The sequence below is a fragment of the Malassezia pachydermatis genome (assembly GCF_001278385.1).
Source record: "Malassezia pachydermatis strain CBS 1879 chromosome Unknown scaffold4, whole genome shotgun sequence".
Lineage (NCBI taxonomy): Eukaryota > Fungi > Basidiomycota > Malasseziomycetes > Malasseziales > Malasseziaceae > Malassezia > Malassezia pachydermatis.
Genome location: NW_017253141.1, coordinates 73,193 through 88,269, shown reverse-complemented (window position 1 = coordinate 88,269; position 15,077 = coordinate 73,193). Strand labels below are relative to the sequence as shown.

General features: G+C 59.5%; 10 protein-coding genes across 10 annotated transcripts; 4 read left to right on the top strand and 6 right to left on the bottom strand.

Moving 5' to 3' along the window:
- Window position 1: 1 nt before the first annotated feature.
- On the top strand, window positions 2-1,043 carry Malapachy_3744 (fmn-linked oxidoreductase; the record flags this gene model as incomplete). Its single annotated transcript, XM_018138203.1, has 2 exons — window positions 2-132; window positions 158-1,043. The coding sequence occupies 2 exons, from the start codon at window positions 2-4 to the stop codon at window positions 1,041-1,043; spliced, it is 1,017 nt and encodes a 338-aa protein (XP_017992002.1).
- On the bottom strand, window positions 1,040-2,746 carry Malapachy_3731 (hypothetical protein; the record flags this gene model as incomplete). The annotated part of the gene is made up of 1 exon (XM_018138190.1): window positions 1,040-2,746. The coding sequence occupies one exon, from the start codon at window positions 2,744-2,746 to the stop codon at window positions 1,040-1,042; it is 1,707 nt and encodes a 568-aa protein (XP_017991706.1).
- Window positions 2,747-2,907: 161 nt separating this feature from the next.
- Window positions 2,908-3,682, top strand: Malapachy_3716 (hypothetical protein; the record flags this gene model as incomplete). Its single annotated transcript, XM_018138176.1, is given in 5 exon segments — window positions 2,908-2,922; window positions 2,934-3,200; window positions 3,230-3,498; window positions 3,525-3,585; window positions 3,620-3,682. 5 exon segments carry the CDS (start codon window positions 2,908-2,910, stop codon window positions 3,680-3,682), a joined length of 675 nt encoding a protein of 224 aa, XP_017991776.1.
- A 23-nt stretch (window positions 3,683-3,705) lies between these two features.
- Window positions 3,706-5,997, bottom strand: Malapachy_3728 (dolichol kinase; the record flags this gene model as incomplete). Its single annotated transcript, XM_018138187.1, has 1 exon — window positions 3,706-5,997. One exon carries the CDS (start codon window positions 5,995-5,997, stop codon window positions 3,706-3,708), a length of 2,292 nt encoding a protein of 763 aa, XP_017991729.1.
- A 96-nt stretch (window positions 5,998-6,093) lies between these two features.
- Window positions 6,094-7,099, bottom strand: Malapachy_3704 (rna-binding domain-containing protein; the record flags this gene model as incomplete). The annotated part of the gene is made up of 2 exons (XM_018138166.1): window positions 6,094-6,557; window positions 6,580-7,099. 2 exons carry the CDS (start codon window positions 7,097-7,099, stop codon window positions 6,094-6,096), a joined length of 984 nt encoding a protein of 327 aa, XP_017991820.1.
- A 208-nt stretch (window positions 7,100-7,307) lies between these two features.
- Malapachy_3712 (20s proteasome subunit) lies at window positions 7,308-8,118 on the top strand (the record flags this gene model as incomplete). Its single annotated transcript, XM_018138173.1, has 3 exons — window positions 7,308-7,376; window positions 7,406-7,926; window positions 7,962-8,118. The coding sequence occupies 3 exons, from the start codon at window positions 7,308-7,310 to the stop codon at window positions 8,116-8,118; spliced, it is 747 nt and encodes a 248-aa protein (XP_017991773.1).
- Malapachy_3734 (hypothetical protein) lies at window positions 8,115-9,113 on the bottom strand (the record flags this gene model as incomplete). The annotated part of the gene is made up of 1 exon (XM_018138193.1): window positions 8,115-9,113. One exon carries the CDS (start codon window positions 9,111-9,113, stop codon window positions 8,115-8,117), a length of 999 nt encoding a protein of 332 aa, XP_017991701.1.
- Window positions 9,114-9,334: 221 nt separating this feature from the next.
- Malapachy_3726 (src1-involved in sister chromatid segregation) lies at window positions 9,335-12,435 on the bottom strand (the record flags this gene model as incomplete). The annotated part of the gene is made up of 3 exons (XM_018138185.1): window positions 9,335-11,218; window positions 11,365-12,127; window positions 12,158-12,435. 3 exons carry the CDS (start codon window positions 12,433-12,435, stop codon window positions 9,335-9,337), a joined length of 2,925 nt encoding a protein of 974 aa, XP_017991732.1.
- A 79-nt stretch (window positions 12,436-12,514) lies between these two features.
- Malapachy_3703 (serine threonine-protein kinase rio2) lies at window positions 12,515-14,191 on the bottom strand (the record flags this gene model as incomplete). Its single annotated transcript, XM_018138165.1, has 3 exons — window positions 12,515-12,907; window positions 12,966-13,670; window positions 13,697-14,191. The coding sequence occupies 3 exons, from the start codon at window positions 14,189-14,191 to the stop codon at window positions 12,515-12,517; spliced, it is 1,593 nt and encodes a 530-aa protein (XP_017991821.1).
- A 116-nt stretch (window positions 14,192-14,307) lies between these two features.
- On the top strand, window positions 14,308-15,047 carry Malapachy_3723 (hypothetical protein; the record flags this gene model as incomplete). Its single annotated transcript, XM_018138183.1, has 3 exons — window positions 14,308-14,655; window positions 14,687-14,858; window positions 14,890-15,047. 3 exons carry the CDS (start codon window positions 14,308-14,310, stop codon window positions 15,045-15,047), a joined length of 678 nt encoding a protein of 225 aa, XP_017991735.1.
- Window positions 15,048-15,077: the final 30 nt, after the last annotated feature.

Here is a 15,077-nt window from a genome sequence, read left to right as displayed (position 1 = left end):
TATGCAGGCCGACGAGGAGGGTGGGTGGCCGCCGCGTGCCTGGTACAGCTATGTTGCGGCGCCCATGGTCGACCAATCGGACCTGGCGTTTCGTGCGACAGCGGTACAGTACGGCGCCACAGCGACGTGGACGTACGTATGCGCTCACTCACATCAGCCAAATGTATCATGCCGACGATATTGTCCTGCAGGGCGACATCTACGAGCGAGCACGACGGGCTCTGGAGCAAGGTAAGCAGGCGCAGGAGCATGTTGATATCGCTATGGGAACATATGCGCCTCAGATTGTGCAGTTAGCGGGGCATGATCCTGCATCGCTACTCACAGCCGCGCGTCTTTTTTCGCCGTACGCCGATGGCATTGATCTCAATCTCGGCTGCCCACAAACACGCGCACAACGTGGTCATTATGGTGGCTACCTCCTGGGCCGAAAAGATTGGCCTCTGGTCAAGCAGCTGGTAGCTGCGCTAGCGCATGGATGTGATCGGCCCATCTCCACCAAGGTTCGCCTTTGTGATTACGCACCTGACACGTATGAACTTGCGACACAGCTGGCCCATGCTGGCTCATCGTTGATCACAGTGCACGCACGGCACGTGGCGCCCAATCGTCGTCGAGCGGGGCCTGCCAAGTTGGAGCATGTTCGCGCTGTCGTCGAGGCGTTGCAAGCGCAAGGCCTGCATGCATCACAGCCTGGTGGCTCCACATTGGTCCTGAGCAATGGCAATGTGCGTACTTGGGACGATATTGTCGCCAATCTGGCCTATACCCAAGCTGACGGCGTCATGGTCGGCGAGCCTTTGCTTATGCAGCCGGATTTGTTCGTATCGTCGGTCGAGCCAGCCAAACGGCCAACAGCGCGCGTGTTGCCGACCTATTTGCGCCTATGTGAGAAATACAATGTGGATACGTCGTTGCCGTTCATCAAGCAGCATACGCAGTACATACTGCGTAGCTGGGCGCCAGGCCGAGAGACGCGTATAGTACAAGATCAACTGCGGGCGGCGGAGAGCGTCGCAGCGATGCGGGACGTGCTTCGTTAAGAAGACGAGGGCGCTTGAGCTAGAATCATGCGTGATACAGGGTGCTGCAGCAAGGCAGGGGGCGGTGGAACGGGACGTTCTGCCGCTTCATACGCCTCGCGCAAACGTTCCCATTTCTTCGCGAGCGCTGTGATGGCTTCGCGCCGCATCGACAAGGCATCTGAACGAAGTTCTTCGATGTGCGGGATGACCGACATGAGGCATAGCAATACTGGCCAGAGCACCCACCGCATCACTGCCTGCCTATGCCATACGGGCCGTGGCTCTATAGCGTGCGTATGGGGCCAGGCACACGTCTCCCATACGATGCGCGGCGGCGTCTGGGGCGCAGTATGGCCAAAGCCCATGGCCCGTTCTTCCTCTTCGAGGCCCAACCATGCGATGCGCTGCATCCACGACTCCACATGCCAGTGTCCCTGCGCTGGGGTCCGATACGGCAGGCGCGGCAATTCCAAAGTCCATGCCGAAGACGACGACGACGTGGCCTCGTTGGCTGTGGTAGTGGACGCCATGGCCTCGGCTGGGGTCGTCGACGTAGTGGTCGTCGACGGTGGCCGTCCTCGCTCTTGCATGTGGCGGTATCCACGAAATACAAGGTAGGCCACTGTTGCAGCGATCACGAGCCCTTGCTGCATACGCGAATGATGCGGCCAGAAGAGCAGCAGGGCTATACCTATGCGCCATAGCAGATGGAAGTACATGTATACCAATGAAAGCCAATCCTCTCGGCCCCACCGTGGTGGGGAACTCGACGGCCGAGGCATCGCGAGCGACCATGTATAATGATCGTGTGCTTGTGCCAACAGCATCAGGGCCTCCATCAGCGTTGTCGTGCGTTCCACCAGGTGCATAGTCAGTGTCAGCCCAGCGTTTGTAGACATGTCAGAGGGAGTTCGAAGCAGGTACGGCAGCCCGTCCACCTCGACCGGCTCGTACGTCCACGCAACAGGACTGGCTGCAGAGGCCTGCTGGGCCTCCGCACTGAGCTCCTTCATCGGCTTCCATTGCATGATCTGGCGCTCGACCATCTCGACAGTATCGCGGCAGATCGATGCATCGGCCCACAAGGCCTGAGCGGGGGCAAAGTCGATGCCTGGCGGCACAAGTAGTAGAGGCATGGGCGGCATAGTTCCCTGGCACGTCTCAGCGAGTTTTTCATAGTACATGTGGTAGCACCGGCTGGTGATGTACAGGGCATGTGCTGTGGCTTCCACATGTTCGGGCGCAAGCATCTCGAAGTACGTACGCCATGCCTCATCGGTCTCTGCCTCGTCGGCAGACCCTGCCTTTGGCTCTGGCTCTGGCTCTCTGGCCTCTGCTGATGGGGCGGGCGGTGGTGCCGCCTCTGGCGAATGCGTGAGCGGTGGTGGCACAGGGTCTTCGTACGCTTCCCACATATCGGGGGCCACGACAATGTGCATGACCACAGGCTCGTCGGCACGTAGTGCATGCAGCACTGTATCATCAGCGACCATTGTACCGCGCCATATACAGCGGATACCTTCAGGGCGTGGCCAGCCATGCTCAGCGTCGCGTGTGTTGCGCACTGCTTCGGCGATACGATGCTTGAGCGTTAGGATGGTGGCCTCAGCGTCACAGGACACCGCCAGGGGCGCGCGAAACGAGATGTTGCGTACATCGAAGCGGATACACGCCGAGGACGAGGACCGCGAGGACGGTGCCGCCTCATGTCGTTCTTCCATCGCCCTATCACTGAGTTGACGTGGTGGCCAGACACAGGAACGTGATGCGTGCTCGACGCCGCGCTGGTGTCACGTGGAGGTACGCCAGGGCCCCACAACGGCGTGCGTTCACGCGCGCAGGGTCGTTCTCCGCCCGTATGCATGAGAAGGAGAGGGCGGCGATGAATGTGTTTGAAGTACGTGCCAGCAGCGCTCACGGAAGGAACAAAAGCTGTATCATACAAGTCAGGAGCGAATTAATTACGAAAGTCTAGCGACACTGTTTAGTCTCATTACTTGCCTCGACTTTCTGGAGCGTGCGTATGTGCGTGGCGCTGTTCCGGAAGATGCGTATGCGACAGAGTGTACACGACTGCTGGGCCAGTACAAGATTGTTAGTAAGCTCGTAACGGACCCGTCCAAGCCTTCGCCCTACTATTTCAAGGACGTGGATGCGTTTATGGCGCATTTTCAGGTACGTACGCTCTCGTCTTTCACACCCAGATGGACCACCCTGCGGCCGCACATCGTCTTGCCCTGGGCGTGCCTGCGACGATCGAGCATGCGCACATCGATGCGACAGCGACATCGTCGTCCAATGGAGGCGCTCATATCGTGGCAGAAATCACGCAGAACTTTATTACGCTCATGGATGCCCTTAAGCTGAGAATGCGGGCCAAGGACCAGCTTCACCCTTTGCTGAGCGATCTGCTTAGCACGTATACCCAGGTGAGCGGCGGCTCCGGCGAGGCGCGCCAAAAACTCCTCGAGTGGTACGTGCGTAGACACTCACATCTAGGCTCATCACGCTAAACAAGCTCAGCGCGAGTGACGAAGTGGACGAGGCGCAGGCGCGCGAGGTACGTGGACGAAGGCAGCTAATGGACCTACCAGATGCTCTTTGACATTGAAAATGCGTACAATGCGTGGTTTAAGAGTTTACAGAATCGTGTGTAGCTAGGTTGGTATATAGGTATCCCTTAGGAATAGGGGATCATGGAGCTCAACACGAGGCCGGCAATCGGCAGGACCAGATTGTCGTTCTGCTCTGACAGCCCTTCCAACATCGCCAGAAGCGTCATGACCACTGTAAACGGCGCCACCCTGAACGGCTCGATCAGATGGCACATACGCAGCAGGTACGCACACGCCACTGTGCTGGCTACAAAGCCCACTGTGCCTTCCACGGTCTTTTTCGAACGTGGCCAGTGAAAGCGGCCATACTGGCGGCCGATAATCGAGGCACACGAGTCGCCGATGCCCAGGACTAGCACGCCCAGCTGCTGGACCAGCCGACTTTGGCTCTCGCCCCAGATCCCGGCGGCACAGCCAGACAATAAGTACACATGGCTCATGATCATCAGGCCTGTGTCTTTGTTATCGAGGAACTGGCTCAGGAAGAAATGCAAGGTCGCCCCAAAGGGGAATACGGCACAAAAACGCATATACTCACACAGAATAAACAGGGAAAACGCCACGCTGAATGCCAAATGCATAAACGCCGGATCGTACGCAATCCCAGGCACAAACAACAACACGGCCAATGCATGGAAAAACTTGCGGCGGCCATTCACACTCACAGCAACGCGAGGGCCGAGCGACGTGCTTTCGTCCGGCGCATGTTTTTCTGCAAACTGCGTCGCTGCCAGCGTACTGGCACGTTCCGTCGCGGCCAGCACACCACTGGACGACACGGACGGCACGCGACGCAGCGTCGTCTGCGGCTTGACTTGGTCGCCAACAGTCGCGTACTGCCACACACGATTGACCATCAGCTGGATGCTGAGCAGCGCAATGTTGCACAGCAAGCCCCAGTAGCCTAGGAGCGCGAAGCGGGACCACCAATACGGGCCTTGCAGCATGGATCGGACCACGTACAGCCACGGATTCCGACCGCCCAGCTGCCATGCGACCCAGGGGCCATATACGCCTAGAATGATGGTCAGCGTCAGCACAAAGAAGGCCAGCGACAAAAGACGGCGATGCAAGTTGCGTTTGTCAGGCCAGCGCAGGCGGTGCGTAGGCCGGCGGGCCAAGTTGCGAGAGAGAATCAAGAGGGGACTAAGCACAGCGCCAATGACCAACATGCCGATCATCAGCGCGAGATGGTACATCAACATTGTTGATGGCTCACGGAAGAGAATGCGCCCGTACGATGGCACGAGGCGCGCAATGGTCACGATCGTCGCTTCATGGAACATGGCCGTGCTGAGGGTACACACAATCGCCAGCTCTCCCAGCGTGCAGTTCTGCTGTGCGACGCGTGTCCAGACATACATCTGCGTCTGGAAATTCAGCGCAATCGCGACGATCGCCCAGCTTGGCGTATCGGCGAAGAACCAAGCGCCCCAGCCACAGAGACGTGCAAGGATATGCGCGCCTGTACATATTAACGCGAGCGCCAAGCCAAAGCCATGGTAGTACGTAAACGCCTGCACGGGAGAGAGTTCCTCAATGCGCAGGCGCGCGCCATCACGCTTCCGACGTCGTCGCATGATGGTAGAGGCAAGGACGTGCACGCCCATAAGTATCGCGCAAAAGATGTGCAAGTCGACCAACGAGCCACGACCTTGCAGGCGGTCCGTCACGAAGGGCAGTCGTTCGACACGCCACGCCCCACGCACGCCCAGCGCCATGGGCGGCGGCGCGAGCGGGCGCACACGCTCGCTCGGGACCACGTCCAGGAGCATAGCACATGCCAGCAATGGGACAAGAAATGCGTACAAAATGTCACTGACCTCCGATTTGCGCAGGTAGCGCACACGCGTCGCCCAGATGGTACTGGAGCTTGTCAGGTGCGTATTAAAGCACACTAACAGAAGCACACCCATAGCAAACAGCTCCAGCAGCTTGTGCTGCACTTGAGGTGCACTATGCCACATGCGGATCATCATGGCAAGCCATACCACGACAAACAGCGCCATTTCCAGCATGGATCGTCGTAGCGAACTGGAGGCGGACGGTGGGTTGTTGCTCTTGCGTGACAGGGCACGATCATGGAGCGTGCGGCGTTCAGGGACGGTATGCAGCGTGTTCTCTGTCGATACACGCTGGCGCGTACGTGAGCGGCGCGGCCGCGTACTCACCACAGCGCCACGTGCATCCGAGCTGACTTCCGCATCGTTTTCGCTCTCTTCCCTAGGCTTCCGCAGCGAACTGGTACTACCCTTGGGATCTGACGTACTGTGCACAGGCGTCATCAGGCCAGGCTGCGCGACGTCGGCTGCAGATCCTTCCGACTCGCTGCCATGTTTTTTCCACTTGCGGCGCATGGCCAAGGCAGATCGGGAGACTGACCAAGCTACGCGAGGTCTGCACTCGCCTGTCCAACACTTGCTGACTAAAACTACGACTATACGAGCCCAGGCTTAGTACCGCGGCCGCTTCGGCGCGCGATCATCGTACGCACGTCCGTACGATGGCCCGCCGTACGACAAGGTGCTGGGCCCATTCGAGTCAGGTAGGCCATCACGATCACGGTAGCTCCGGTCCCGGAAGCCGTGGTCGCGTTCGCGGTCACGATCGCGGAATCCACCGCTGCCACGGTCCCGGAAGCCACCACGATCGCGATCGCGATCGCCCCCTCGAAAACCGCCGCGGTCACGGAAGCTGCCGCGGCCGCCGCGGCCGCCTCGCATTCCTCCACGCATCCCGCCACGTCCCCCACGGAACGAATCTACTACGACCTTTTGCTTGGGCTTGCGCGTCGACCCACCAAGGCCGCCACCTAAGCGCATCGGTTTCCAGTCCCGCACAGTACGGCCCCGCTCAACGTCGACCAACACACGCCGGCCATGAATGGCGAGTCCTTCGGCTCGTGAATATGCCGCTGCTGTTAGTGATCATGTACGTACTTCGCATATCACGTTCCCGTTCAAAGAGAATGAACGCATACCCACGGCTTTTGCCTTGTAAATCACGTACGATCGAAATGTTCTCGATCGGTCCATACCGATCGAATTCATGAGCGAGGTCACGCTCAGTGGTATCATAGGACAGACGAGATACAAACAAGGTCTTGAATGGGTCGCCTGCCGCATGGGTATCTTCCTTCGGATGGTAGGCTTCGCGCATGCGTTTCTGTGTCTCTGCACGTTCGCGCCTTTTTTGTTCTCGGCGTATCTCTGTCTGTGTCACAATCGCATCGGTCTCATCGTCGGCATCGGTCACATGCTGACTGATTTCTTGACGAGCACGCTCTAAAAAGGCCGCGATGCCCTCCAATGGCTGAATCTTTCGTTGGGCCACGTCTTTCGCGGTGCGTGAGCGCGGCTTGGCATTGGGATCTTTGTCGCCTGGCAATGGCCGCGCATATTCCAGCGGCGGTCTGGGTGCGAACAGACGCAGTAAAGGTGGGGGCAGTAAATGCGTCATCGGTCCCTGTACCTGACTCTCGTACGTAGAGGAACGGCGTACGACTGCGAGCGGTCGGCGGGCACGCGCTGGTCGGTGGCACGCTCGCGAGGGGGGCGGGGGAGCACCGACCTTGGCAGGATGGCTGGCGCCTCGGCCGACTCACGTGCCGTGATCGGCCGCGTGGCCTTGACGCGTGGAGCAACCATCGTCGACGCTAAGATCCACGATGGCCTCGCAAGGGACTGGGTATGACCTCTCGGCGAGTACCTACTCGCCGGATGGTCGTATTTTCCAGGTGTGTATGCGCTCTATGCTAACGGGAAGATTGAGTATGCTATGAAAGCTGTGGAAAATGCCGGCACGGCCATTGCCGTGCGCACCAAAGAGGGCGTCGTCTTCGGCGTCGAGAACCTAATCCAGTCCAAGCTCATGGTGCCGGGCTCGAACAAGCGTATTTTTGGCGTGGACCGTCATATTGGCCTTACGTCGGCTGGTCTCACGGCAGATGGGAAGCATCTGGCGGGTCGGGCGCGTGATGAAGCCAACAACTTTTTCGATACATACAAGCAAAAGACCCCGGTCAAGACGTTGGCCGAGCGTGTGGCGTTGTACGTCCAGGCGTTTACGCTCTACTCGTCCGTACGTCCCTTTGGTGTGGCTGCGATTCTGGGCGGTGTAGATGAGGAGCGTGGGCCACAGCTGTTTGTGGTCGAGCCCTCCGGGATGTTCTTGGGGTACCATGGCTGTGCAATTGGAAAAGGCAAGCAGTTTGCCAAGACAGAGATTGAAAAGCTGAACCTGGACGAGATGTCCATGGAGCAAGCCGTGGAAGAGGTGGCTCGCATGTACGTATACACAAACGTTTTCTTATACATTACAGCATCTACAAGGCTCATGAAGATAATAAAGACAAGGAGTTTGAACTGGAGCTTTCATGGGTCGGTCCTCATGGCCGGCATGAGAGCGTGCCTGCGTCGCTTCGGGATGCGGCGATTCGTAAGGCGGTGCAGTCCTTGGAAGAGGAGATGGAAGATTAGAGACCCAGACGTTGCGCTGTGGTCGCCGTAGTATGCGCTAGGGCCAAGATACAGTACAGAAAAAAGTGTTGGCATACCAACACCCATTCCAGAATGCGTATGATCAGCGTATCGAGGCGCCATAGGAGAAACGTCGGGAGTGTGAGTGTCATTAGCGGCCGTTGGAAGAACCGCGTGGGATGCTGCTCGAGCCATGGCGCCAGCCAGCTAGGCCATGAAAGCAGTGTCGTTCCAAGGTCGCTCGACGCCACCACGAGATGGGGGTGTGCGAGACGCGTAAAGGGCCACGCAGGGACGAATCTCATCATGTACGGCGGGCCATGCACCTCCCATGTAAAGTGCAGCGAGAGTTGCAACGGCCGTACAATCCCTGCAGAGCGCTCGTCAAGGATCGGGTGCGTTTGCGTATTCCGGGCTTCATAGGGCAGCGGTTCATGGACCGGCACAGGCTCGCCCCACTGCTGCGGGCGAAGTAGGATGCTCGCCTCTTCAATCTGCTCCTGCAAGCGCTGCATCAAGTCGTCCATGGCCTGGCGTTTGTTGGTATGCACACCGCAGGGATTGCTTCGCTTGACTTTGCGTGTCTCATAGTGCCATTGTCGTTGCGAGTTCTGCCGATGAATGCGGCGCTCGTCAAAGTACACATGACGCCGCGCCTTGCTGGCGTCCGTCCATGTGTGTTGGACATCCTCGGCGTCCTCCGCACACAGCTGAGCGGCCTGCTCCAGCGTACGCAGCAGTTGGCGCTGTGCGGCTGTGGGCGTGGGCTTCGCTGCCTCCGTCAAGATCGGCGTGAGGGGCGGCACCTCTTTGGCAGACTCGATCCACCGCGCTTCCGGGCTGGCATGTGAGGATGCTGAGCCACTTGACTCGGTACGTGCGATGTCCACAGGCGTTGCGTTGGCCATGACTTGGTCCGCCACCGCGGGCTCAGATCGACTGGGCTGCTTCAGCGCCGCCAGCAAGCCGGGAGATATACTGGCCGTAGACGCCATCGAAGACAACGACCGATTGGATCGGCGGGAGCGTATCGACGATGTTGAGGGCGACGGCGGGACCTGGGCCTCGGCACGCCTAGTCATCGTCGCATAGGCAAACACACCGGTGCACAGATCGGGGGTAGAGACTTCTCTCTTTCTCGGCGAGCGCGCATGCATGCCCCGATGAAGGGGGCGGCAGGGCATGTGGAGGATCTATGCATCAGGCGGTCTACGAACTACGGCGTGGACGCGCGCGGCGCTGGCGACGCGCTCTGCCGTGGGGGGGACGTAGGCACCTGCGACGATGCATCGGTCGTCGCACGCGACGTAGGCTGTGCTGGCGGCGTGGGCGTGGCGGGCGCGGAGGCCATGCCGATCCATTCCCATACGCGCTGCCACTCGCCATGCCACTGCGCCTGGCGTGCACGGACATTGGCATTGCGTTCCACGACCTTGGCGACGTGCGCCCAAACCTGCTGCCGCGGTCGAGGCGGCATGTCGGCCGGCAAGAGACTATCGCGTAAGTGCGTCACTGGCAGGCCCCGTGGCTCGCCTTCGCGCGTAGCGCGGTCCGCCTGGGCGTGCAAGCGGTCCCACACCTGCTGTGCGTACGCGGCGATATGGGCCTGGCGTGTGCGCGTCTGCTGCACACGCCGCGATACGTACCACACCAGCGCAAGTGCGAAAAACGACGTGAGCAGGCGCGTGCGGTGGCGGAGGAGCCATGTGAGGACATACAGACGCAAGCGACAGAGCACCGGCATTTTCGCCCGTGGCGAGAGGAACCAGCGTTCGTAGTCGGACGTAAGCGCCATCATATCGTGTGGCGCATGCTCCAGCAGGCCGGCTGTGGCCATGTCCCAAATGGTAGAGAACGTCGTATAGTCCATAGTGTCCATCACCCGCTCATACAAAATGTTGCGCAGCGTCATTTCCGAGACGGCAATGCGGCCCAACTTGTGCGCAGGCGCGCGGTCCATCGGCGCCGCACGCTGGCATCGCACTTGGCCATGCCACTCGGCCAAGTACTCGACCATCGCATCGGCCAAGTCCGAGGCTAGCACGAGTTTGTACGTGTCTGGGACGCATCGCTCGGCGCGCCACGCAAGGGGCAGGCTCTGCGCCAGGCCCGGCACTTGCGCCTGCCATGGCTGCTCCCGCATATAGTCCGCTGACTTACATGCTGTCACTTGGCCCTGCGCACACACGGCGTGCGGTGGGCATGGCGTGCAGGGCGGCGAGGTCAGTGCGTCCCATGCCGACAAGGGCAAAGAAGGCGGCGTCGAGGTATCGCAGTACCCAGCCTGCCGCGTCCGCCAGCAGTACCATAGCCAGACGCCAGCGCACATCCACAGGGCCCAGCGCACAAGAAGCGGACGCCAACGCTCGCGCACTTGTGTCGTGATCGGTGGGATCACGCTGGGCACGTCGTCGTGCGCCGATGTCTTGGCACGCGAGGCCGCTTGCGCGGCGATGTGCTGCACCTGCTGCGGCGTGCGGGTATAAGGCGTGCGGGGCGTGCCTACCGTGGCGTGCGTCCGTGGCGTATGCGCGGCTGCGTGGGTGGGAGGTGTCGCTCGTGGCGTATGCACGGCAGCGTGCGTCGGCGGCGTCGTCTGTGGCGCACGCATGACGTCGTGCATCAGTGGCGACGAGGACCGCTCTTTCTTGGGCGTCGTCGATGCTTGGAACGGATTGTCGTCAGAGAACCGAATATCCAGCACAGGCGGCGTAGCTAGAGGAGACACAGACGTGGTGCGCATCCCGGCAGCGCCAATGCCAATCGAGGCGGGTTTCAAGTCGTGGGACATGTCCGACTTGGATGCAGCAGGGCTCTTTGCCGCAGGTTTCGTGTCGGCGCTCAGGCGAGGTCGAACGTGCTCCTCAAACGCTTCGACCAACGCGGCTTTGCGGGCATTTCTCGGGACTGGCACGCCGAAGTCAACGAGGATCGAGCGGAGATCGACGACACGCAGCTTGGACGCATCGATCGTAGCGTCAAGGCGCATGCTGGGCGTGCCACGTTCCTGCCTGGTCGTCGTCGGACCGACAAGAAAACGATCATCCTGTGGAGGTCCACAGGCACGCGGCATGGCCGGTTTGGTGCGCGCGAACCCAAGCTATACATACATACATACAAGGCACATGACATTGTCTAGAATTTATGCGTGGCTGGCGTGGGCCGGCCCAGGACCTGCCAGGCATTGCGTAGAAGGTTGGCGTGCTGGTACGGCCCGCGCGTGCGTCGAGGTGGCCGCCTACGTACCGGCGCGTCGCTCGGTGCATCGAGCGGCGTGGCAAAGTCGGCCGGGACGACCAAGTTGCGTACACGCGCAGAGACATGGGCACACGCACGCGCTACAGCGGTGTGTTCCCATGCTGTGCCGGGCACACGCTGTACATCGTACATATGGTCCGTCGTTTCCAGCCGGATTTGCTCGACGGTCGACCGATTTTGGCATAGCAGCCACGTATGGTACGTCCACAAGCACAGGACGGGAGTAAGCCAAATCACGCCCAGCAGGAAAAACACGGCGCTTTCGGGACTTTTCTGCAGCGCATGTACAAACCCACGCTGCGACGTGCCTCGTGGCCGCGCCTGGGCAGGCGTGCGTGGCGCTGCTAGGTAGTACAGCTTCACGATGCATCCGACCAGCCCGACGAAGAACAGGCCGAGCGCATGGCATAAGAAGGCGTAGAACGACGTATAGTTCCGGCGGCCCACGCACGCATTTAAAAATATACAGTGGTGATCCAGGCCATCCACGCACATATCGCAGGAGCGACAATGACTGCAGCGTGGTGGCCGATAGGTACGGCAAGTCGTGCACCATTTGGACACGATCGTCGTCATGGTCCCGAGCGACGCGTCGCCTCCGTCGTCCACCCGCTCTAGCGGGATCAGCTTGTCTTTGGCTTCAAACACAGGCGCCTCGATCGCGAACGGCGCAGACGACGACGCAGTCTCTCGCTCCGGTGAAGGATCCAAGTGGCGCGGCACAATGCCTGGGTCCGTAAAGGCCGTCACACTGGCGTCAGTGAAGCTATCACATACATACATCATATGCGCCATCGCACTCAGCCAAAAGTACACAAACAGGACCACAGGCGCAATACTCACAGCGTCCGACAAATACGGCGCTTCCCATGCCAGCCAACACGCCGGAAACGCCACGATCAACACACTCGTCACGACAATCGCATATGGCGCATCTTTCGACGTGAGCAGCCGGCCGTTCCAGCACGTATACAAGTTGGCCTCGGCCATCTGCGACGCGTACACACCTCGAGGCGCACGGCGGGCAGACCGTCGCCCCCACGGCGCGAGGACGGCCATGGGCGGAAGACGACAACCCAGTCCTCCACATAGTCGCCGCGAGACGGCGGCTTGGGCGCTTCGAGGCTACGAGGCTACTCTAAAAGCTCAGCGAATCGGCCACGGCGCGTGAACTGTTGTACTTGGCCTTGCCGCCGCCATGCCGGCGGCCTGTCTTGGTCGCTTGCGACTTGCGGCCATGATGCTTTTGGGCGCGTCGTTGCGCATGCGCACGCGCCGCTGCGACGCGGGACGATACATGCGAGGGATCAAGTTGCGAGCGCTTCGGCGTGGCCGACGTAGCGCCATCGCCTACGTCGCTGGGATCCTCGACAGCGCCATCGTCATCGTCTTCTTCTTCGGACTCAGGGCCTTCCGAGCCATCTTCGTCCAAATCACTGTCCTCGTCGTCGTAAAAGCTGCTGCGGCCAAACTCTTCCTCCTCGTCCTCCTCGTCGCCAATCGAGTCGGATTCGTGAAGGTGGGGGCATTTCTGCGGGTCCAAGTGCATATTGGAAAAGTGCTGCAATGTTAGGTGCGGGCATACGTACGCTTTCCAGCATCTTATCGTCCTTCGTCGTCTCGCCGTACCCACTAGCGCGCGAGAGGGCATCGAGACGCTGCGTCTCGTCCTTGTCGATCGAAGCCATGACCTCCTCAAACCTCGGGAACTCGCTGGAATTGAAGCGGAACCGCTTTCGGAAGAAACGGCGCACACACTCGACATCGCGATTGAAATAGTAGTCGGCATTGGGGTGCTGAATACTGACCATCTGGGGGAAATCGATCAGGATCGGCTCGACTTGGACGCCGTCGCCTAGCTCAATCACATCGTCGTCGTCTTCGCTGTCGTCTTGGTCACTTTCTTTGATTTCATCAGGCCCAATGGGATCGGCAATAATACGCTGGACGCCCTTGCCTTGCTCGACACGCCCATGATCCAAAATCTCGACAGGGTCCATGGGCGTATCCGCGGGACTGTCGTCGTTCGCGCTGTCCGCCTCGTCGCTCTCATACTCTGAATCAGGGTAAATCTCACGGATCAGCAAGTTGAATTCATTAAAGTCACCATGAATCAAACCTGCTCGGGCTAGGCGTACAATCAGCGCCATAAGCGCAGCGTACAGCTTTTGAATTTGCTCCAACGGAAGCGACGATATCTGTCGTAAGGGGTATGCATCCTCGTAGCTCATAAGGATGGTGTGGCGTGCCTGGTCGATTGGGGTGGGGACAGGAAATCCATGCTCATACAAAATCTGACGTGAGTGTGCGTGCGACGTACCTTCATGAAAGCGAATTCTTTCTCCGCAGCGAGTCGGCTCATATACATCCAACTGGCGCTTTTCCGCTTGCCCATATAGTCGCGCTTCTCCTTGATTTTACGGAAACTAATACGGCCCAGGCGGTGGATTTTCAGCACCCGCTTTTCGCCGTCCTCGGTCGAGACGATATAGATATCACTTTCTTTGCCAATACCGATCTGGTTGCCGATGGCGTACACACTCTTCCGCTTACTGAGCGCACGTACCGCCAGGAAATCGTAGCCACCGTACGTGAGGCGGTATCCGTCGTACATGTTGTTTTGCACACGCGCCACCAACTTGCGCTTGGCCAGATTCGATAGCAGCTTGCTGATACCAGCATGCCGCAGCGACGAGATCTGCGCAATGAGCGAGGAAGGTACCACCTCATGGTTCTTGGAGCCCATTTCGACCGCCGTCAAGACGCGAAACTCTTCCGACGAGAGGTACCGCACATCCGTCGCGTCTAACTTCATGGTGGCCCTGGGAGAAAAGCGGGGTGAGCCATTCAGTTTTTTTTCCCCCGTGGCCTCCACACATCGGCCACGCCCGATGACAGCCGCAGGCGTCCTGGCCTCCTACATTGACCAATATGAAGGTGGCGTGGGCGATAAGCTTTGTCGCGCTGCTGTGCGCTATCGTGACGGCCGTCCCGTGTGGTGAACATGGTCAAGTGGTGTTCCGCCCCGCGCTAGACGAGGACGAGCCTATGGATCTGGTAGCGATCTTGGAGCAGGAGGCCACGGCCCAAGGCCTTGAGTTGGATGTGCCCAGTGCTGCGCCCCACCCCAAGATCGCGCAGATCGGATGGCACATGGAAGACTGCAGTCCGATCCCCCCCGTGATCACCATCCAGAGCGTGACACTCGATCCGGATCCACCCATGAAAGGCCATAATCTGACGGTGCGTGGCGTCGGCACTGTGCTCTCGGACATTACGGTACGTATGGAGGACTACGGCTAATTGATAGGAGGGCACCTATCTGGACGTCGATGTGCATATCGGTGTGCTTAAGCTGTACTCGGAGCGCCTCGATTTCTGCGACGTATTGCGTGAGAATGACGTCGAAGTGCAATGCCCTATCCCGCCAGGGGACTACGATGTGTCACACACTGTCCTCGTACCGGCCCGTTTGCCACCTGGTACGTACGCCCCGCTCTCTCTCACACGCAGCCAAGTTCTCGATTCATGTCACAGGTGGTACACAGGACAATCAGCCGCTGCCATGCGTCAACATTGGCGTGAGCGTATCGCCCTTCGTCTCCCAAATGGCCTCCTATCTCCGTGCCGTGCCACAATGGCTGGCTGCCAAGTGGCCCCGCCGTTCGTAAGTAAATAGACTTTCTGTACGTGACACGACC